The sequence below is a fragment of the Grus americana genome, chromosome 10, assembly GCF_028858705.1.
Source record: "Grus americana isolate bGruAme1 chromosome 10, bGruAme1.mat, whole genome shotgun sequence".
Taxonomy (NCBI): domain Eukaryota; kingdom Metazoa; phylum Chordata; class Aves; order Gruiformes; family Gruidae; genus Grus; species Grus americana.
This window is the reverse complement of record NC_072861.1, coordinates 1,350,588-1,371,432: the sequence shown is the minus strand read 5'-3', so window position 1 is coordinate 1,371,432 and position 20,845 is coordinate 1,350,588. Positions and strand designations below refer to the sequence as shown.

The 20,845-nt window shown below is 49.5% G+C and overlaps 2 protein-coding genes across 2 annotated transcripts in view; one reads left to right on the top strand and one right to left on the bottom strand.

Annotated features, from left to right (window-relative positions):
• Positions 1–3,471: 3,471 nt before the first annotated feature.
• On the bottom strand, positions 3,472–5,945 carry PCLAF (PCNA clamp associated factor). Its single transcript, XM_054836993.1, has 4 exons — positions 5,870–5,945; positions 5,706–5,783; positions 5,458–5,614; positions 3,472–3,925 (listed from the first exon to the last, which is right to left on the bottom strand). Exons 1-4 carry the CDS (start codon positions 5,910–5,912, stop codon positions 3,868–3,870), a joined length of 336 nt encoding a protein of 111 aa, XP_054692968.1. The 5' UTR covers positions 5,913–5,945; the 3' UTR covers positions 3,472–3,867.
• A 2,202-nt stretch (positions 5,946–8,147) lies between these two features.
• Positions 8,148–20,845, top strand: part of TRIP4 (thyroid hormone receptor interactor 4) — a 32,566-nt gene continuing 19,868 nt past the window's right edge. Inside the window, exons 1-11 of the mRNA XM_054837021.1 lie at positions 8,148–8,263; positions 8,943–9,109; positions 9,324–9,460; positions 12,566–12,799; positions 13,708–13,786; positions 15,641–15,770; positions 16,087–16,302; positions 16,816–16,942; positions 17,680–17,867; positions 18,930–19,054; positions 19,868–19,959. Of these exons, the coding sequence (XP_054692996.1) occupies positions 8,178–8,263; positions 8,943–9,109; positions 9,324–9,460; positions 12,566–12,799; positions 13,708–13,786; positions 15,641–15,770; positions 16,087–16,302; positions 16,816–16,942; positions 17,680–17,867; positions 18,930–19,054; positions 19,868–19,959 (1,581 nt within the window). The 5' untranslated portion in view covers positions 8,148–8,177. The remainder of the gene's footprint in view (positions 8,264–8,942; positions 9,110–9,323; positions 9,461–12,565; positions 12,800–13,707; positions 13,787–15,640; positions 15,771–16,086; positions 16,303–16,815; positions 16,943–17,679; positions 17,868–18,929; positions 19,055–19,867; positions 19,960–20,845) is intronic.

The window sequence follows — 20,845 nt, the reverse complement described above, 5'->3', positions numbered from 1 at the left end:
AAACTGCATCTCTGGTTGGGATGAACTGCGGGGCGGCCGGCTGGAGCTGGTGGGCAGGACAATATCCCTTTGTCCGGGGCAGCAGGAAGGACAATGAAGCTCCTGTTCAGGATCAGGCACAGGGAGGCACCACCCCGACGCAAGTGCTGGAGCAGCGTGGGCAGGGGGGACCCCAAGGGATACAAGCACAAAACGACCTCATATATTTTTGGGTAACGCTGGCCATGAGCGTGCGAAGAGAAAAAAAAAAAAAAAAAGGTCAAAACCCAAAAGACTAAAAGAACATTTTTTGGCAGGAAGGTGAGAGCAGAGGAGCAACCATGTAGAGCGAGAAGGTACCAGGGTCTCATCCGTCTCTCTCCTGATAAAAACAGCCCTGTAATCGTTCAATCCAGAACAGGAATGTACGTGAACAGGCTTGGCGTTCACCAAAATTAACAGCGTTCCTGTGCGAGAGGGTGTCCTCTGCAATTCCCTTAGCATAAGCTAATAATCTGAACTCAAAACTGTGGTGTCTGCAGCAGGGAGGATTTATTTCAAGGAGCGGGAAGTAAAAATGCCGGCGGTATGAAGCGGACATCATACGTGCCACAGCGCAGCATAATTTGGTAACAGCTTTTTTTTTTTTAAGGAAAAGCCTTGAAAGTCTGGTTAAAAAGAGATGAAAACCCCTCATCCCCAAGGTTTCGCGTTCGATTTCCCACGACGGGGCGAGAACGCGCAGCTCGACAGCTGACGGCCCTTTTTTCCCCCCTCCCCTCTGTCTGCGTCCCCGCGGCGGGGACATCTGCTCTCCACGCCGAACAGCTGCCCACCCTGCGCGGCCCCGGCTGCGGGAGAGCCGGAGGAGATCCTTCCAGACCAGCCTAGCTAGATCCAACAGAAATATTTGGTCTGTCCTGTTTCAGACACGAGGGGAGAAGGACTTGGCCGGGAAAAGCTTGAAAATGCTCTGGAGCAGCAGGATTTTGATATTATCCCACGTTAGTTGAAGAGGGAAAAGCCTTAGGCCGTGGGGATGGAAAAGGATGGGATCCATCCCGCCACGCTCTCTTGCCCAAAGATAATTTTGCCCCCTAAGATTTAAAATTCAACATATTAGACCCTTAGGATTTCTTATCTTCTAAACACCACTATCTCCTCTCCTAAAACCCCTGTTCATGCTCGTTTTGCAGTTGGTTTTGGAGCACCCAAGAGCACCTACTGAAACACACGTCTCTCATCCATCCGCTTATGTATTCCCCGCACGTTACCTAAATAAATACATTGGAAGAAGGCAAAATGAGTGTTGCCCTGGTCCCTGGCACAGTCCAGCGTTTGGTAACGGGAGATGCTGCTGACATCTATTGTCAGCTCTGGGTATTTATTTATTTTTTTTAAATGTAGAGGTTTATAAGCATGTTAGTAAGTTTAGATTAATAAATTGGTCAATGCTAGGTCGCAGCGGTGGGTCTTACTTTTGCTGGTAGGTCTCAGCTTGCTCTTGTTCTCTATTTTATAAATTAAATTGAAAATCCTAATTACGGAGGGCGTTCACCTCAAACAGAGGTTTCCCCATGCAGTGGGATTTCTAGAGTCTTAGGGCAAGAGGAAATCCCACTGCACGGGGAAAAACTCTGTTACGTGCTGTAACATTACACTGAGCATGGGAATGCAGCTAATTTATCCTTAAATTTATTTTCAATGCCATACGTGACCCTGCTTTACCACGTTCAGCTTTGCTATTAATTATATTGCTGGATTAAAGCATTTGTAGCCAGAGATATAAATTGTTCAGCGATATATTTGAGGCTGCACGGTGTGGGTATAGTTCCCCAAGCAAAGATCTACGTGGCGCTGTTTTAAGGAGAAATTTTTTTTTTTGGTTAGAGCAGCAATATCTGGGAAAAAACCCCACAGATGAGCTTTTGGATGTGGAAACCTTTTTCAAGGTCTTATTTATAAACTTTATTTCTAGTCATCTGGAGCTCTTTTGTTTTAGCAATCTCTCCCTCTTAGATTTTTCTTCCTCATTTTCAGAATAGTTCGGCGTTGTTTCAGTTTTCCTGACAAAGCCAAACTCAAAGTTAGCAGCAGGGGTACGGCTGGAGCCAAATCGGCTGTTCCCACCCCAGCGCAGCATCCCTGCTCACACGCCAAAGGTTACTCCCATGTATTCCCACTGGGACGGGAATGCGCACGAGCAAACACCTTTTCCTGCATTTTGCCCAGAAACTGCTGTTCTATGAAAAAAAAAAAATTTGGCCCTCAGCTTTAAGATTGCAGTTCCTGATGTAAACATTAGGGTTTCCTTTTACCTGTGCGGACTGAGCATATTTATTTTAGAAGCAAAAGCAGTTTTAGCAGCTCCTTAACACCAAATTTTGCTCTTTTATGAGATTTTACAGCAGGGTAGACGCATACCACATAGGCAAGTATTTGATCCCGAGCTCCTTTTGTGCACGATGCGCACATCGCGTCCTTCCACAGCCTCTTACATTCCTGCTCCATCAGATTGTAACTTTTTAACGACGTTTACGTCCCAGCGATCCAGAGCCTCTTCGTTAAGGTCTTCACCAGCGTTGGTGAAGGGGGAGGAGAGTATTTCTGCATGCTGAGAATCTGTCCTTTGCCAGAAAGGCTGAGCTAATGAAATTACTAAGATCACAGAGATCTTCTTGACCTCTCTGCCCCAAAAACAAAGAAAATACCTGCTAGGAGAGCGCTAGCAGTCCCGTTTCCTGTATGACACAGGTACCCAACAGTTTGCAACAGGAAACACAGATAAGATCTTGCGCAGCTACTTAGAGAACAGGCTGTTCGGCTGGTATCTGACTAGTGCTGTGCTTCAGTTTGCTAAAAAATAATTAGAAAGCAAGATTTTTTGTTATTTTCTGTGATTTTTGTAGTTTGTACCACACATTATCATAAGCTTTTCTCCCTTAATTCACATCCTCTTTTTTTTTATTTCTATTAAAGAGAAATCTTCACTTGCTACCTCTCATTCAAACAGCTTTAACTGCTTTTTTGTAACAACCCTCCTTTTTATTCATAGATTTTTTTAGGAAGAGGCTTCTAGACAGTGTTAACCACTTTCCCCATGATAAATACCCCAGAAGAGCTGCCACAAAATTCTCCTCACGTGCACACTCTCACCTTTTCATCAGCTCAACTATACTCTGACCATTTGTGGTGCTTCTAAGAACCCCCCAAGTAAGACCCATCACTTCTTTTCCACAAGACCCTACTCAGTCTTTTCTATAAATTACCCCAAAAGTTGTGTGGCAGCCTCAGGCCCTTCACGGTAAACAAGTTTCATTTATTTTTAGCAGTTTATTGCTTCCTCGGGCTTTCAGGGTTTTGATTCATTAGAACAACTCTGTTTGTTTTAATTAAATTTCATCTCTAAATCGTAGGCCTTCCACCGCACCCATGTCTTTTCAAATCCAGCTTTAACAGTCGTCATTAACAGTTTTTACTTCAATAAAGACACGACACGGGTGTATTTTCAGAATGCTTCAGTCTATTAGAAAATAGGATCTGCTTTTTAAAAACAGAACAAGCACGATCATGCAAGTCTCGGGCAATCAGAAGATAAAAGCTGCACGGTATGCAGGAGTCACTCGAGGAACGCAAGGAAACCAAGATAAAAATGAAAACAGCGATGTATACTGAATGCTAAGCTTCAAAAACTATGTATTCATTTCACCATCATTTTGCCACAACATTCTTGCAACAAAGTTCTCTCAAACTTATCCTTTTAGTTCTGTACAACAGCCGTAACAGCCGTAAGTCATAACACGCTGTAAAAAATTATACAAATATACAAAAAACAACTTGAGTACAGGAGACACGTGGTTTATCATTAAAGTCGGGGTCAGATCGCATCTACTCCTCTTCAGAGGATTCACCATCTTCTGCAGGGTCTGGTGGCAGGGGGCGAGCTCTGAAAGAAGCGTTACCAATTCAAACTCTTGTTTAGGAGGCTACGGTTAACAAAGCCCTTTTCCTAGAGGCTGGTTGACCTAAACCACTTTAATTAGCCCCAGACTGCACCTTGGGAGTCTTTGAACTGATACAGGGTACTTTATCCTAAGTGCTAGAAGCCCGGCTTAAGCAGCACACGCCTACCTTTCAACCGGGAAAGCTTAATTCAGTGCAGAAAACATCGTGCAATGATACATCCTCGGACGTCCTCTGCGTGTCCTCGGCCCAGAGGGCCACACGCAGGTTCCCCATCATTTCTAGGAAGCTGAAAATTTAACTCCCTTTTCACGCCTGAGTTTTCAACCTAACTTACCCGTGTGACTGAAAAAAAAAAAAAGTTGCGCAGTTAAGCGAGTACAGCTCTTGCTTCTTCCAGAACGTACTGGGAAGCTGTAAATCGGTTTAGATGGCGACAGCGTGTGTTCTCTGCAAGGTTATCGCCACCTGGCCCCTACTGTTTGCTTATCCTTCAAGACAATTCAGGACTAATTGTTACGGGGGTCCCCCAGCCAGTTTAGGATTGTCTGTATCTGGTGAAAAAAAAAAAAACCTTGTCAACTGAGAACAGAGTTGTCTGTAAGACGGCGTTTCAAACGCCTGCCTTTTTAGTCAGTAGTGCTGCCTGCAAGTTAATCTTTGAAGCATCAGTTTGGTAGAGCAGTTCCATTTCTGACGTATAAAAGTTGCCAGCAGTCTCCTAAGCTTTTCTGAACAGAGCTGACAGCCACGGAGGGTCACACCGCTCTCGTCTGTATGCAAACGAAGTATGTCTGAGCACAGAGAATTTGCCTGAACTACCAATTACTGCACCCATTTTTAGAAAAAACCCACTGGGTCAGTGGAGACGGAACACTGCATTTTACCTGACTTTGCTGAGAAACATTATTTCAGTGAGGATGGGAAGGTTAACAGAAACACGGTCAACTTTTCACAACTTGTTTCCTCCAAGGACGCGCCGACAGCCCTCAATACACCCCTCGCAGGCAGCCAGGCGATGAAAGCCCCGGGGATTTTGCTGTTTAATGTCACCCCACAGACCACACTCTGACAAAGTGCACGCTTTAAAGCAACGCCACGGAGCACCAGATGCAGCGGTGACAGCTGTGTGCATCGCTGCTGCTCCGCGGGCGGTTTTAGCTCTCTGTCGCTCTTCAGACTGCTCTTTTAGATTTTTTTTTTTTTTTTTTTAAAGGAAGTGAACATTAAGTTCAAGCAGCACAGCCCAAGAGCCGGGCTACAGCCGACCACCAAAATTCCTCAACCGTACAAAACCCATTGCATTTCGCCTCTCCGATACACCGAGCGCCCCTTCCCTGCCCCTTAGCCCCAAGCTACAACACTTCTGCACCTGGTTGCAATTTCGGTTTGTAGAGATTTGCACCGCTGCGTCCGAGGCCGAGAGCAAACCCGCGCTTAACCCCTCTCCTGAGAAAGCCCCAGGGGTTCACGGGGTGGCCTGAGGGCAGACAGACGGGGGGGACCCACACCTACTTTTTGACGGCCGGCCCCAGGCCGCTGCTCCCCGCCGCCTCTCCGCCGGGCTCCCGGTTCTCCTTCTGCGGCAGCTGCAGGAACTCGCCGATGCCCCTTTGCCAGGCGGGGACGGGCCTCACGCACACCGGGTTCCCCCCGACACGGCGGCCCTCGCCTGCGGGGACAGCGGTCGTCACCCCCGCCACAGGCCGGGGAGGCAAGGGGGGGGGGGAAGGAGGGGAGCCCCGGCCGCGCCCCGCTCTCACCTCTCTTGGCGGACGGCGACGGTCCCGCGTTGAGGCTGCCGGAGCCCAGCACCTTCCGGGGAGCCCGGGCGGCCAGCACTGCGGGGAGAGCGGAGCGGTGAGCTGCGGCATGGCGGCGCGCCCCGTTCCCAGCGTGTGTCCCGTCCCGTCCCCCCGTCCCGCACCTTTGCGGTAGGCACCGCCGCAGTCCGCCTTCGTCCGCACCATCCTGCCCCAACCGCCGCCGCTCGGCCCGCGCGGGAGATGCCACCGCCCGCGGGGAAAAGCTATTGGCCGGCGGGTCCCCTCAGCGCCCTCCCCTCGGACCGCTCCCTCCGGCCGCTCCCTCCGAAGGCTCCCCTCAGCCCTGCTCCCCTCAGCCCTGCTCCCCTCAGGATCGCTCCCTTCAGCCCTGCTCCCCTCACCCCCGCTCCCCTCGGACCGCTCCCCTCAGGATCGCTCCCTTCAGCCCTGCTCCCCTCAGCCCCGCTCCCCTCGGACCGCTCCCCTCAAGGTCTCTCCCCTCAGCGTGGATCCCTTGAGCCCGGTCTGCTCAGCGCGGGTCCCCTTGGGGTCGCTCCCCTCAGCCCGCTCCCCTCGGACCGCTCCCCTCAGCCCCGCTCCCCTCAGCCCCGCTCCCCTCAGCCCCTCTCCCCTCGGACCGCTCCCCTCAGGGTCTCTCCCCTCATACCGTTCCCCTCAGCCCGCTCCCCTGAGCGTGGTTCGCTTCAGAGTCGCTCCCCTCAGCGCATTTCCCCTCAGGGTTTCTCCCCTCAGCCGCCACCGAGTCCCAATGGCCGCGGCTCCGGCCCGGGGCAGGGATATCTGTCCCGGACGCATTGATCCTCCGAAGGCTGCACGGCTGCCGACCCAGCTGGCCTCCCCCCCCGGTCAGCCCTTCAGCCCCGGGAAGGAGCTGGCTCCCGGAGGTCCCGGGCCGCCTCTCCGTGGCAGCGGGGCTCTTGCTGCCCGCCGCAGGGGCTGGCACCCCCGTCCCACAGCCCTCATTGATAGCGCAGCAGTCCGGGGGGAGAGGAGGAAAAGTAATATTGCTCCTTTCTGTGACAAATTGTGATGGCTGTGCTCAGCTGCGGGCAGGGCCGCCGACACCACCTAGCCTTTCCTTTCCTAGGTGCTTGCAGAGATGAAGCCTTGGCTCCCACAGTTTGCTGTCTGCTTACAGCACTTTAAAAACATGTCAGAGAGTCACAACGGCCGGGAGCACGGAAAGCCCCACAATGTCTCATATTTTAGCCCAAGATGCTTGTTTTCTCTGCACCAGTGTGAGTTCAGGTGGGTTCAGAGTTCACAGGGAAGAGGATGGGAGAATCGCCCTGGCCAAAAAATGATGTTTCTTGGTGGTCTTTTCCAGCAAGATCTGTTCCTGGATCAAACAGGGTCTGTGCAAGCGCCGTGGTGGCACACCAACAGACGAGCAGTGCCAGAAGGTAACCCAGGTCCCTGGGGAGCAAGGTCCAGGTCCCCGGGGAGCAAGGCAGCATGCCAGGGCACGGAGCCCAGACACTGGTTGGTGCAGGGACGGGACCGTTTGTTATCTCCTGCCTCCAGGCTATGCCTGGAGCTCCCTCTGACGTGCAAGTCAAGTCTTGCCTTGCAAAGATTGAGCTAAGCAGCGGAGAGGAAGGCCAGGCACCCCCAATTTCAGGGAGAGATTGCGCTGAGACAAATTAAATCACGGTCCCCCCGATGTGAGGGTCCTTTATGGCAGCTGCACCCTGCAAATGCGGTAGGAGCTGCTTAGGTGGCTGAGGGTCTGGCGGCTGCTGGGGCTGGAGGCTTTTGCTGCTGCAGAGGCAATAAACCTTGCTCCCCCATACCCGGTTTTTCTAACAAATCGCACCATCCTTCTCCGGTGTGTCCGATGCCTCAGCGATGTTGGTCCCAAATACATTCCCTCCCTTTTCAACAGTTATTGCTCCCTTTATCTTTCAGTGTTCATCCTAACGTGTGTTTGCTTAACCAGTGTGGGCTTTTTTTTTTTTTTAATGATGCCATAATTCTCCATTCCCTTCTATTCCATGGTGCTGGCTAAGAGTAATACGTTATTACTCTGTTGGGGATGTGGTGGTGTTTGGTCTTTAAGGAGCAGAGTTTTCTGGTTGTTGAAGAGCGTTCGTGAGGCGTTCGGAGACGAGGATGCACGCAGCGCTTCAGGTCTCTCACACACCGAGATCACCTGTGCCGGGCTGTGGGGAGAGTTAGTCCTGTCCTATCTGAACCCTCGCCCCTTTAGGCTGGGCAGGAGCAGGCAGCTCAGATACTGAGGGGAGGCAGCAGGCAGCTCGGGGCTCCTTCTCTGTACCGCGCCGTGCCCGGGACAGGGGCCGCTTTCCCTCGCCTTCAGCCCCGGGGGGAGCACCGTAGGGAGAATCGGGGCCCGGAACGGTGGTGCCGCGCCTGCGTTCCTGGGGGGGGGGGGGGCGGGAGGGTGTATGGGCGGTGCGGCAGCGTTTCCCTTCCCCCGCGCGGAAGATGGCGGCGCCCAGCCCGCTCCTGGCCTGGTGCGTCCAGCACCTGCGCGGAGACTTCGGGCTGGACGTGGGCGAGGAGGTCGTGAGGTGAGCGGGGCCGGGGGCGAGCCCCGCTCGGGACCGTACCGTCCGCCGGACCCTAGTGGGTCCCTCCTCCCCTGCCCGCTGTGACAGGCCGCGGTTGGCCCCGCGCGTCGCCTCCGGGTCTCCCTCGGCCCCACGGGCCAACGCAGAGGGAAAATGGTGTTTTCAGAGCCGCTCTCGGGGGTCTGCACCCTGGGTTGTCCCTCGGGTGGGTGCCCCATGAGGGGGCCGGCGAGTGGCGGGGAGGGTTGTGGGGTTGTTGTGGGTACCTGAGGAAGGGCATACTGTTGTCTCCCTGTGTTTAAGCAGGAGCTTCTCGAGGGTGTTGGTTTGTGGTTAGATTTTTTTACATGACTGGAGCCTTCTGGCGAGTTTTCTAGTGTTTGGCAGAAAGGTCAGGGGGCATGTCACTCTGTGCTGAAACACAGGGAGAAAGATAAGTTACCTTACTTTTTTTTCGGTGAAAGAGTCACAAGGGATTTCCTAAAGCACCTGTGTCAGAATTTCACAGGGCTTTTCCAAAGTGCCTGTCTCAAAACTTGACTTATAAACCCATTTCTTACCATGGTCTCTACAGAAACCTGATCCAAAGAGGAGACATAAGTTGCATACGTGTGTGATTAGGGTTTCCTCAGAATGAAAGCCCCCTTACCCATTTTTCTCCATCCTGTCCCCTTTGCAGGTACATCTTGTCAATAACAAATGAGGACGAGATCCGGGAGTATGTCATTGATCTCATTCAGGGGACCGACGGGAAGAAGAGTCGGTTTGTAGAAGAACTGCTGGCCAGGTGGCGGAAATCCTCCCAGGTGCCGTCCGAGCCTTTGCCAGCATATCAGAAAAAGGATGGTGAGTGGCATGAGCAGGAAGGAATTGAAGTTTCAAATAAGCTTGTCTCAGTTATTCTGTTTATAAACAATTACAAGCTGCGAATGCCCGTGGTCCTATTTCTGTTCTTTGTGACAGTGCAAAGCCCATTTTCAATCACCAGGTAAGAGTTCGGGGAAACCTTTCTCTTGCTGGTAGTAACCCGGCCTTTCTTTGTGCTTACGCACGCTTCCAGAGACTTCAGAAGCGCCTCGGGCTGGAGACCAAGCGAAAAAGGGGAAACGCAAAGGAAGGAACAAGCAGGAGACGCCTGCGTACGCTGAGCCAAGCGCACTCGTAGAGGAAGTAAAAACCCCCCTCGACCTGGCCAAGGTGAGCGTGTGGTACGCGAGGGCGGCTGTGTGTCGCTGGGTGCTGAGGGCACGCTTTGGACCTGGGTCGCGGGGAAAGGTAATATCGAACGCTAACGAAAGATGTGATTGGAAAGTGGAAATAAGCTTTCAGGAACACAAATCCTTCATTAGCAGAGTCCTGACGAAGGGGATTATGTACCTGAAAGTTTCTGTTTCGCAGCTACGTCACTGGGTCTAATAACTGCTTCTCCCCGCCCTGCAGACCCTGTCTCATCTTATATACAGCACAGCTTCTGTGACGTATATGTTTGTGTGTCTTAGTTCACTCACAGACAGCCTGCAGTGTGGCAGCCACAACCTATAACCTAAACAAATACTTTGGCAGCCGTTGGGATAAGCTGGGGTCGCGCGCCACAAGCGCGCTGTCAGCGAGTTGTACAGTCGCCCGGTTGCGACGAGAGGGGCGGCTGTTCCTGTGCATCGACTGTTGAAAGCTGACCGCAGGTTTGGACGGGCCGTGCTCGTACCCTGTGTGTGTGTGTACGGGAGTCTCACTGCTGTGGGGCAAATAATCTGGGGATGGGGAGAAAGATTGTGTATTTTTGTGTCTATAACGGGGTGTAAAATAATCATCGGGTAGCCATTACGTCAAAATGGGTTTTACTCCTCTCGAAGCCTGGATGAGAGAGCAAACAGTGGGAGTAGATGCTATAATTAGTGATAAAAGATATTTCTTTAAAGCAGAGGTGTGAAGGTTGAGGAATTAGGGAAGCCACCAGGTGGGTAGAACATTGCTTCTTGCTATATTTAAAACTTCCCAGTCACGCTGAATACAGCTTTAAGTGGCAACCGGAATATTTTGGGTTGCTTCAGCGAGGAGGCCTTGGGCGCTAGGTAGAGGAATCTGAGAGTCGTAGCAAGTGCCTTTGCACTGAGCAGCAGCTCTGGTTTGGCCGTTTCCCTCTCCTGTTCAGCTCCACTTTAGCGTAGAGATTGAAATGTTCAGTTTTGTGGAGAAACTCTTTGCGGTATTCATAAACAGTCAGAGCTGCAATGAAAGAAACTGCAAAATAAGAGCATAGAAACGCTAAACCCCAAGGAATCTTGCTATTTTCAAGCAGCGCAAGGCCATGCAGCAAGTGACTCTGTGACTTTCTCTGTGACTCAGGCTTGCAGCAGAGTCCTTCATGCTGTAAACGTCGAGCACATTGCACCTCTCAAAATTAAATTCTGTGTTTTATTGATCTGCAGCCCTGCCTGAGCAACATCCAAATCCTGAAAGTAAGGGTCACACCTGAATAAACGGTGGAACTTAAAGTTATATTTTTCAGTTGAGGTTTTTGTAGCAGGGAAGCTGCAAATGCTTAAAAAGTTTGTAAAAGTATTTGTTTGAAAGATTAAAAAAACCACTTTTTTTTTAACTGGGGGTTAAAAATGGACAGTGGCATTCCGTTTCCTTGTAGTTATCTTCTAACCTAATTAAAAAGAAAACTGAGAAAGCTCTGCCAAAGTTTGCTTTATCTGATTTTTTTTTTTTTTTCTTCCTAGCAGTAGTGTTTGGATCTGGCAGTGGCAGTAAAGCCAGTTGAACAGAACTGGGGGGGACTGGAAATGTCGCGTCCACTTGTCACTAAACCAGTAGCCTCTCGCTATTTGGAGCAGAGCGGGTAAAAAGAGTCCAGGCGAGAGGTGTCCTAGTGCCACAGCACGGCGCCGTCACTGAGAACAGCAGCGTGGGAGGACGTGGGATGTAGAACCAGCGCTGGCTGAGGTGTGGGTCAGGGAGCGGGAGCGATTCTCTAGCACACAGCAGCCAGAGAAAGCGAGTTGTTGTTCTGTGGTGAATGAAGACGGGCTTTCTGGGAAAGGGCTTCTGAGAAATCCTCTTTTCTATTGTCGAGAGAGACTGTGGAGAGGAGAGGGAAAGAAAAGCTGCGCTTGAGCTGCAAGAGGATTTTCGAGTGTGTCACAGATGTGACAACTAAAGGGCAGAGAGTGCATTTATATCGGAGTGCTGCTTGCTGAAATAGATAAGGGTAGTAAGTCCTGGTCTGTCTTGGTGATGGCTAGCACACAGTTCATGGTTGAAACCAGTCTCATCTGGTGTTAGGAGACAGGTTTGTGCCTGGAGTGTGTCGTGCTTACTTCTCAAAGTATCTGGTTTTGAGTATTGCCAGAGAAATGGCAGCAGTTGGCTTTGTTCTGTTCCTCTGGAATGATTTCTGTGCTGTAATTAATTCCTGCAATTAACTTCTCAACAATTCACTTCTCAGCCGGTACCTGCTGGAGATATCGCGTGGGAGGAGGAACCCTTTGTTTCTCTGAACAAGGTGTTTTCTCTGAGGGAGAAAACAAAGAATTGCACTATTAGATTATTATCCGACCATCATCTAAAATCTCTTGCTTTGTTTCTGATCAGGGTTTACTTCGGCCTGACCCGAAGCTTAGTCCCTGACCCACAGCTGGACCTAGTGCAGTCCCTGATTGAAACTCAGAGAGGTGAATCACAGAATCACTGACGCCAAGTCATGACACGAGGAGAAGGATTTACATTACAGCTAAATACTTGAACATGCAGTGCATGGAAAACCCTGCTCAGGTGGAAAACACAAAAAATGCTGGGTGGTGAACTGGCTGTGAATGAAGAGGTTCCTGCTGCCTCCAGCAGCTCTTTTTCTGGGGGTGGGTGCACGCAGGACTTAATAGTTACAAGCAGGGGGTTGCTATAACCTAAATAGCCCTTGAAAATAAATCTGGGCGTAGCTGAGCTGCTATTTGAAGCTGTTAAATACCCGTGAGTTGATATTGCAGGTCCGGAGGACTGACAGCCCAGCTAGACCCAAGCAGTTTTAGCTTACAGAGGCAGCAAACACCAAGTGGATCTGCAACATCCTTATGCCCTTGCTTTGTTTAGATTCCTTGGACCTTTTCTGGCAGGCTTAAGCTTGTCTTTCCGTTGAATCTGGGGTCTGGTCCAAGTTTCATTCCAGATAGGCAGAATAACACTTGTCTGAGTCTCCCCAGCCTGTTCAAGGGTCACCGCTTTCTCTTTGCTGCCAGTATTGTACTGCGAATACAGTTTGTTTGGTTTGGGTTTTTTTTTGGTTTTTTTTTTGCTTTTCAGGCACAGGAGAACAGCAGTGGAGTCAGCAACAGTAGCAATTCCTCCAAGAAGAAGCCCAAATATGTCAGCCTGTATACCAAGGAGGGTCAAGACAAGCTGGCTGTCCTGATCCCCGGGCGTCACGCCTGCGAGTGTCTGGGCCAGAAGCACAAGCTTATCAACAATTGCTTGGTTTGCGGGCGCATCGTCTGCGAGCAGGAGGGCTCTGGACCCTGCTTGTTCTGCGGTGTTCTGGTTAGTAATGAGGTGGTTTTTACTGGCTGTGCTTCAACGTGACGTAGTTTGCTCAGGGCTTTGGAAGGGGATGGAGCTGAATGAGCCTCTTGGATCAAAATTCCTCTAGCAAAGTGCTCCAGGCTCTAAAGTTGTGCAGGAAAGAACCTGTACTATCTCCTTCTAAAGGAAGGACAATTGTTGTCACTTTAATTCACTTTGTGTTTCTTTTATGATGTGCGGAGAGGTTTCCCTTGTAATTTACATAATTTTGGAGCTTACCTGATTGATGACAGTCTCCTGTGGCTGTTCCTGTGCACTGCAGTAGTGTCTAAAATATGTTCAAGGCTTCAGTCCCCATCCCGGGCACAGCCCTGGTCACCTTGTAAGGGGCAGGAGACATGGCCACGGCCTGTGTGCTGACTTTTCTTCAGCGCTTGTGCTGTGTGCATCATTTGGGATACCTGTTACACCCTGCATTCGGTTGAAATGGCACCTTTTGGAGAAAGGGGGCAAGTTAATGATTACAGATTCAGTAAAGTTAACTTCAGGAGAGAGGAAAATATGGGTTGGATGAAGAAAATGGTTTAAATCAATGGTTGCTATTTTTAAAGATCTATTTAACTCCAAATGGCCAACCAAGAGAGGGGACCTCTGTGTTAACCGTTCTTCGTCTGCTCGAGGAGGTTCTGAGCGCATTTCTTATCCTGTGAGATCACCTAGTAGTGTGTCCACCCACAGAACCGAAAAAGACCAGGCTGTACATTTCTCAGGGATTGCTTTTAGTAAAGAACAAGCTTCCAGGATTTTCCCCGTGTAAATAACACCGAAGGGAAGGAGATGTGGACTACCTTGGCCATTTCAAACAGTTTACCCTGAGCTGTTGTCCAAAGCTAGTCAAGCTTCCTAAGCCTTCATTTTTTCCTTAGGTGTGCACTAAAGAAGAGCAAGACATTCTTCAACGGGACTCAAACAAGAGCCAGAAGCTGCTGAAGAAGCTCATGGCAGGTCAGTAGTAATTACATACCTGTAATATAAAGAATCCATTCAGTTATGCAACAGCAGGGGCCCTCCTCTGCCTCACTGTGCAACGCTTGCCTTGATGTTGTGGAGGAATGAGTGTGTGTGTCCTGGTGTGTAAGTTGTCTAGATCCCTTCATCCGAATTATAAAGAGTTACTGGCGAAGTCTAATGGTAATTCTTTCTCGGGAGCCGGCACCTGAATGTTTCTCTGGGATATAAATTGCCAGGACAGTTTGTGAAGCTCTGTTTGCTTTGGACTTTTCGGAGCCACTCGCCCCCGTTGCTGCACAGTGTTTGTGCGTTAAAAGGATGGCTGGGAAGCCGGCTCCGTGTATCCTCTCGGCAACCACTCGGCAGCATTTGTGGACTTCAGCAGAGGTGATAACTGCGAGTGTCAAATGGCAGCATATAATTTCCTTACCCAGAGGCCCCAAGGCCGCTCGTTAGGCATTCCTGAATCAATCACATGAACTGGATCACTGTAGCAGTCCTTGAAAATTAGGATAAGTCTCATGTGGAATGTGTGCTGTGGAAGATGAAGTGCTGCTATCTGATTTGCTGGGTCTAGAGAGGTGGTGGTTAATATTTTCTAATGACTCTTCTTGTCTAACACTTATCTTGGGAGCTAAAAATAGGAACAGAGCCAAGGAAAGCCAGAGGAAATAATACCCAGTCTCCCAGTGAAGACCTGTGCATTATGGGGGTGTTTGTCTGAGTTTAGCTGAAATATAGCCAAGGTCACAGTGTTCTTGGTTGAAAAATACACTTTGCTGAAGAACTTGGGAAATATTTACTCTGGGTCTCGGTGTCAACTTCTCTTTAGAGCTGCTGAGATGGCAAGAGGTCCTTTAAGTCCTTGAGAGTAACAGCTGATCACAGTTGGTCTGTTTACAATCTTCCCATAGAGATCCTGATGTACTTCAGGATCCCTCTTCTTACCCATTTTATTGGCATTCCCTTCTGCCCCTGCCAGGTCTTTTTTTTTTTTTTTTTTTTTTTTTTTTTTTGTGCATTATCTGTGTAGGCGAAAGCTGAAACGTGGGTAGCTATTTGTCTTGGGAGTGAAAATAGGTGGATTGGCGATGCTAAGGGACTACAGGCTTTTTTATTTTCCTGAAATAAAGGTGTTACCCCATGTGATGTCTTCTGTGAAATACATCGGTTTGTTCCATTGTGGCTTCGATGCAAACATTTTATTTTTTTTTCTTCCCCTTTTGTTTTGTTTGGTTGGGTTTTGGCCCCCTGCCAGAAATGGTAGGAAAGAGGAGATCGTTGCTGGGAATAGATTTCTCCATCTCTAACAATAGCTGGTCTGAAAAACCTGCTGAGGTGTGTTGGGGGAGGATTTCATTTGCGAGAGGCTCACACAGCAGCAGGCACAAGGCTTGCTCTGTGCGTAACTGGCGATTGTCAGCGATCTGTCATGACCAAGAGTCTCTTTGTGGAGGTAACGACGTTTTGGAGAGAATTTGGCTTTCAGGAGGGGACTCAAGGCCTGCGGTTGGCGATGGGCGGAATTTGGACTGCTCAAATTGTTGGGGAAGGGTGAAGGAGAATCAAAAACTTAGACCTTCTCTCTAAGTGCTACCTAGACGTTGTTGCTGTGGTATTTAAATGCTTCCTCCTATTTGGAGGAAGGAGTCTGTGAAAGGGGTTAGAGGGAAAATCGGGGCTTGAACCTGGTTTGCAAAGTTGCTGATCTTGGTGCAAAGTTCTTCTTTTAGCTCCTTGAATGGCGTTTGGTTTAGGGGACATTTCTGCAGCCAGCCCCACCAAGACTGGGCTTTAAACAACTGGCCTGTCCCTGACTATTGACCTGGGCTTTAATTTCTGTCTCAGGTGCTGAAGGTTCAGGGAATTTGGATGCTGTGAGCAAAGATTTACTGCCTCGACAAGAAGCTAGACTCAAAGCGGGCCTGGAGATGGCTGTGAAACACAAAGACAAGTTGTTGGAATTTGACAGGACAAGGTAAGATACTAGCTGTGAGACTGTCGTGGAATAACATAAAGTATCTGGCAGGCTGAGCTGCCTTTAGCAGAAAAGTTAGAGAGTTCCTCTTAAAACCTGGGCCGTAGCTACAGGCACCTTAACGCTGGCGTTTGGTGGGACAAGAGTGAACCCCTCGACTGGATCCTGTTTGGATGTCCTTGCTTTGTGTCCCTGGCAGTCCAGCTCTCTAGAGAGAGCAGAATGGAGCTGGTAGGAAGGCAGGTTTGGGGGCAGGCAGCACCGTGTCACTGTCCCGCTGTGCTCATCTTCTACCATCACGGTTGTTTCTCACCAGTGTGCGTCGAACCCAGGTCATTGACGATGAATCAGATTACTTTGCCACGGACTCCAACCAGTGGCTCTCCAAGCAGGAAAGGGAGGCTCTCCAGAAGAGAGAGCAGGAACTGCGGGAGCTGCGTCACGCCTCTCGGCTTGCCAAAAAAATCACCATCGACTTCGCTGGCAGGCAGATCCTGGAGGAAGACGACAGCATGGCTGAGTACCACAGCAAGTGAGTGAGAACTGGCAGTGCGAAGGCATGCCCGAGAGCAGGGAGGTGAAAACCGTTACGGGTGGTGGTCTGGCTGAATCTAGGAGAGCAAGTGTAAGGAAAGCTGAGCAAGCCCTTCCCTTGAAGGGCACTTCCGACGCTAGGATGCAGTTTTGCAGGTTTTTTTCTTCCTTGAGGGTCTTTTTTGGCTTGCAGCCTATCATCTCTTTCAGCACAACTCTGCTGAGGCCCCCTCCGAAGCCCAGCCACGTGAGGCTTGCACAGGGTTTCGGTGGCACGTCTGTTAAAGATAAAGCTGCCCTGGAAAGAGATGTTGCGGAAGGCTTGTCTCAGCAGAACCAATTCGTCTCAAATTCAAACCAGGCTGAGTTTCTGCGGTAGATGAGAGTGACTGTTCAAATTAGAAATTGGAGGTGGTAAAAAATGCTTTGGGTCAGAAATGTTTGTGTGGGGAGAAGGGAGACGTTGCCGGGGGAAGTAGGGAATTTTCATGCCTCTTTTTTGTGCTTGCAGACTGGATGAAACCATCGAAGCCATTAATTGTGGCACACTGGGCAAGCCAGCTGGGAGCCCAGAAGCAAAGACAACTCCAAGTTCTGGTGTTTTAGTGAATCCCCGTCTTCTTCAGCCTGCTCCTTTGGTCAGTATGAGTTGAACGATTTATACCAGAGTAATGACTAACTTTGGGAGAGCTGAGCTTAAGAATTGTGAATTCGAGCATGCGCATAATGCCTTTTTCCTCCCCTGTGTCTGAGAGGTCCTCATTAGCTATCTGAGTTGGGGACAGAGAAGGTTTGCCAATGCCCTGCTCCCTTCCCTGCTCTTGGTAGGTTTGGTTTATCTGAGCTTTACTCTCCTGCCTCCTTTTCAGGAACTTGGAAGAATTTCTGACAGCCAGCCTCAGGTTGTGTCAGTTTTTCAGTTCGCTTATGAAGCCTTTTCTGCCAGATTTCCAGTTTCCAAAGGGCATCGTCTCTACCCTCTAATTCCACTTTAATCGTGGTGTTCTTGGTGTGTGCTAAGTATTTGGAGGTTGGATGATTCCCAGTTTTGAGTGTTGATGGTTGTGAATATACTTTGAAAATTGTATCTTCCTGTGAATGCTCCGAAACACCAGCAGGTAGATTTATTCTTTAAATCCATAGTTTAGCTGTGATGTATGGAAAGGAAGAGCTGCGCAGAGCACAACCTTGCTTTTTCTCCTGCCAAAGCGTGGCACGTAAGCGCAGCGAGCTTGCAAGGAAGGAAGGGTGATCCCAATAAGAGTAACGCCTCTGTCCTTAAATGAAAAAAGACTTCAGATAAGATTTGCACTTGAAATACATTTTTCCTAGAAAGGTGCTAACCTTTTTCTTGTTTCTTTTGAACACACTGAAGTGGGTGGACCAAACTGGTTTGCTCCCGCACAGGAAAGCCATCCATTCCATGGACGCTGGAAATGAGTCTGGCTCGGAGCGGAACAGGTTACGGATTCAGGATCGAGAGTTGCAGGAGATCTCAGATGATGGGTGGTGCCTCAGCATGCACCAGCCTTGGGCTTCCTTGCTCGTGAGAGGAATCAAAAGGTAAAGGGACGGGCTGAACCGGGACGTATCCTGGCCAGCTCTTGCTTCGTAGGTGAGATGGGAAGTTGTGTTCCTCAGAGGACCTCTGTGGACTCGCTTGCTTTGTACGGTGACTGATAGCTACTGATAGCTCCAGGTTTGGAAGCCGTGCTTTCTCATCCGCTGTGCTGATGGTTTGAGAAGCCCGGTGAATCGGTTTTTTTTCATGAGAGTAGCTAACCTGGAAGGTACAGGTTTCTTCACAGTGGGTACATTTAGAGAAGGCTGAGATTTCTGCACGCTAGTCAGGGCATACCTTTCTGGAATTCAAAAGGTAAATAAGCTTAAAATGTGAAATATGTTCTTCTGGTCTTTTTGTCCATCATAAAGAAGCCAACAGTGGTACCAGGCTTTGTTTACAAAAACCAAGCCAACCACAGGCACACCCCCCTTGCCACCACCTTCCCCCTGTGGGCTAGGAAACAGGTCACAAAGAGAAGCTCCTTCAGCCCAGCACCCCTGGCAAAGGGTTTTCTTTAGCCTTTTTTCCCCTCACAGAATTTTTCATTTTAGAGAGCAAAGCTTTTTCACTTCCTGAGCCAAAGATGCTGTAAATCTTAATGTGCCCGGCTTCTGCATCCAGGTGGTCTGGGGATGCTGTCAGCCGCTCCGAGGCAGCTGCAGCATTGATGCCTAGTGCCCACGCTCGGATCCCCGAGAGCTGCAGCTAACGACCGCTTCGTACAGATGCGTGGTCCGTTATTACTCCCTAGATTGCATGCTTACTGTGCGTAACTTTTTGAGCTTGTAAGGGAATTGCACGAGCAGATTGTCCAACGTGCTTGCAGGGGATTGATGGCCTTTTTTGCTGCTGTTCTAAAGCAGCGAGGACATGAGCTGCTTGTGGCATTATTTCTTACCCATCTCAGCTTTTCTCTGTAGTGCTGACACGTTGCTTGAGTTTAAATAGTCAGGGCAAAGCTTAGCAGCAGGAATTGCATGGCGAAACGTTTGATTGAAAAATCTGTCCGTGTGGGTGATTTCTGCTGAAATTTAAGTCCTAAATTCTCCTTTGTTCTCTAGGGTGGAGGGCAGGACCTGGTACACATCTCATAGAGGGCGGTTATGGATTGCAGCTACTGCTAAAAGACCTTCCCCTCAGGAAATCTCTGAACTGGAGACCACCTACAGAACGCTGCTCTGGAAAGGTGAACTTCTCTCCTTGGAACTTTGTATTATTTGGTACATTGAGCCACGTAATGAGCAGTGTCAGAAAGCCCTCTCTTCTGAGCAGTTATTACCGCTTCGCTTTTTAACCTTCTGTTCTTGAAATTCTCTTCATCCTTTCTGCATTTCATCAGCCGAATGAGTATGGTGGCAGACTTTAACTTCGTCCTTTAGTCACATACTCCAAGCGCAAACACCGGTGAATTGCACCTGACTTCTATGATAGCTTTTGACAGCAAAGGACTTCGGTTTATTCTTGGCTCAAGCAACAAGCTATCGAGCGTGTGCTTGCGTGCGTGCGAAGTGGCTTGTGCTTCAGTTTGTTTACAGGGATGTTAAAGGCTTTTCGTGTCTTCTGACCTCGTGGAAATCAGGATTGAAAAGCTGCGGGTTCTCGGGAAGATGTTATTCTCTCATGTGGTTAGGAGGATGCTGGTGGCTGCGCAGCACGCCTCTTTGTGCGGTGTTTCTGCACGTCACCCAGCTTGAATGTCATACAGCAGGATTGTCTGCTCCCTCATCAGGGCCAGGAGCTCTTCCTACACTATATGTTCCTCTGTCTGAAGCTAAGCAGGGAAAGGTGTATATATAATTGAATCTGCCAGCCTTAGTCCTGTCACGGTGAAGATCTTGAGCTGGAAAAAGAACGATAGGGTGTTAAAATTGCTGTGTGTTTTCTTGTGCCTCAAAAAGCAGAAGTGCGTGGTGGGAGGGAAAGGTACCTGGGGGTTAAAAGACCCCAGTTATGTGTGTGGGGATGTGGGACCCCTTAAGAGATATTTCTTTCAATGCAGATGTGGAATTTCCAAGCGATTATCCCTCCGGCTGCCTCCTGGGCTGTGTGGACGTGACCGATTGTTTATCGCAAGAGCAATTTAATGAGCAGGTGAGTACAGCAAATAAACCTTTACGAGCTTGTATTAGCCAGTAAACTTTTAAAGTAGTGTAACTCGCCTCTGTGAGATGCTCGAGAGGAGACATTGAATGGAGTTTTCAGACTGTGTTGAGAGAAGACACAACTACTACGCAGTCTTGTATGGCTAGAAAGCGAATGTACCGAGCAAATGCACTTCAGCAGACTAAATCCATTGTCAGCCTCTCTGGCAGTGAGGTAGTTTGATTGAAATTAGTTTCTCATGTACTCTGAAACTCTTTTCAATAAGGACTCACGCCTGTTTAATTAAACCAATGCTAGCTTGCGAGACCGCGCTGCAAGGGCTCGTGGCAGCTGTTGCTTCCCTTGCTGCACAAGCGGATGTGCACCGGGACGCTGTGGCTGTGCTGGACTGTGGAAGACAGGAACCTACAACGCATTTCTGGTTTTCATCCTCATTTGGCAAACTCAGGAGCTTACATCTTACCTGGATGTGGCTTCTATAGCGCTGATTGTTTCTCTTAAAGAAACATGGGGTTGTAATAGAAATAGTTGCTCCAAGTTTTGCCCAGCCAAGCAGTGATTTTTTTGCTACCTCTGGGTATAACTATGCTGATCTTCCCGGGGAGGAGCTTCCCTCCTTCCTCAGGGAGGACTCTGGATGAGGAAGGGTCAAGTACCCGTTTGGCCGCTTTTGGAGTGCAGCAAACGATTCCCTGAGCGCAGCCAGCAGAGACTTTGGAGTTATTGCAGCGATTTGTGTGGCAGGGGACGTGAAGGGACCTGGAAACTCAAGACAGCGTGGAAATGTGGAAGACTCTGCAGCAGTGGTGGTGACGTGCCATGGGACCTTGTCCCTGGCCCTGTGGTACCAGCGGGATCAACTGCTCTGGTATAA

Coding starts and splice junctions, on each gene's coding strand:
- PCLAF (XM_054836993.1), bottom strand. CDS start 5,912: ATGGTGCGGACGAAGGCGGACTGCGGCGGTGCCTACCGCAAAG. Junction 5,615..5,705: donor GTCGCCGTCCGCCAAGAGAG/GTGAGAGCGGGG, acceptor CTGTCCCCGCAG/GCGAGGGCCGCCGTGTCGGG. Junction 3,926..5,457: donor CTGGGGCCGGCCGTCAAAAA/GTAGGTGTGGGT, acceptor CGCTTCTTTCAG/AGCTCGCCCCCTGCCACCAG.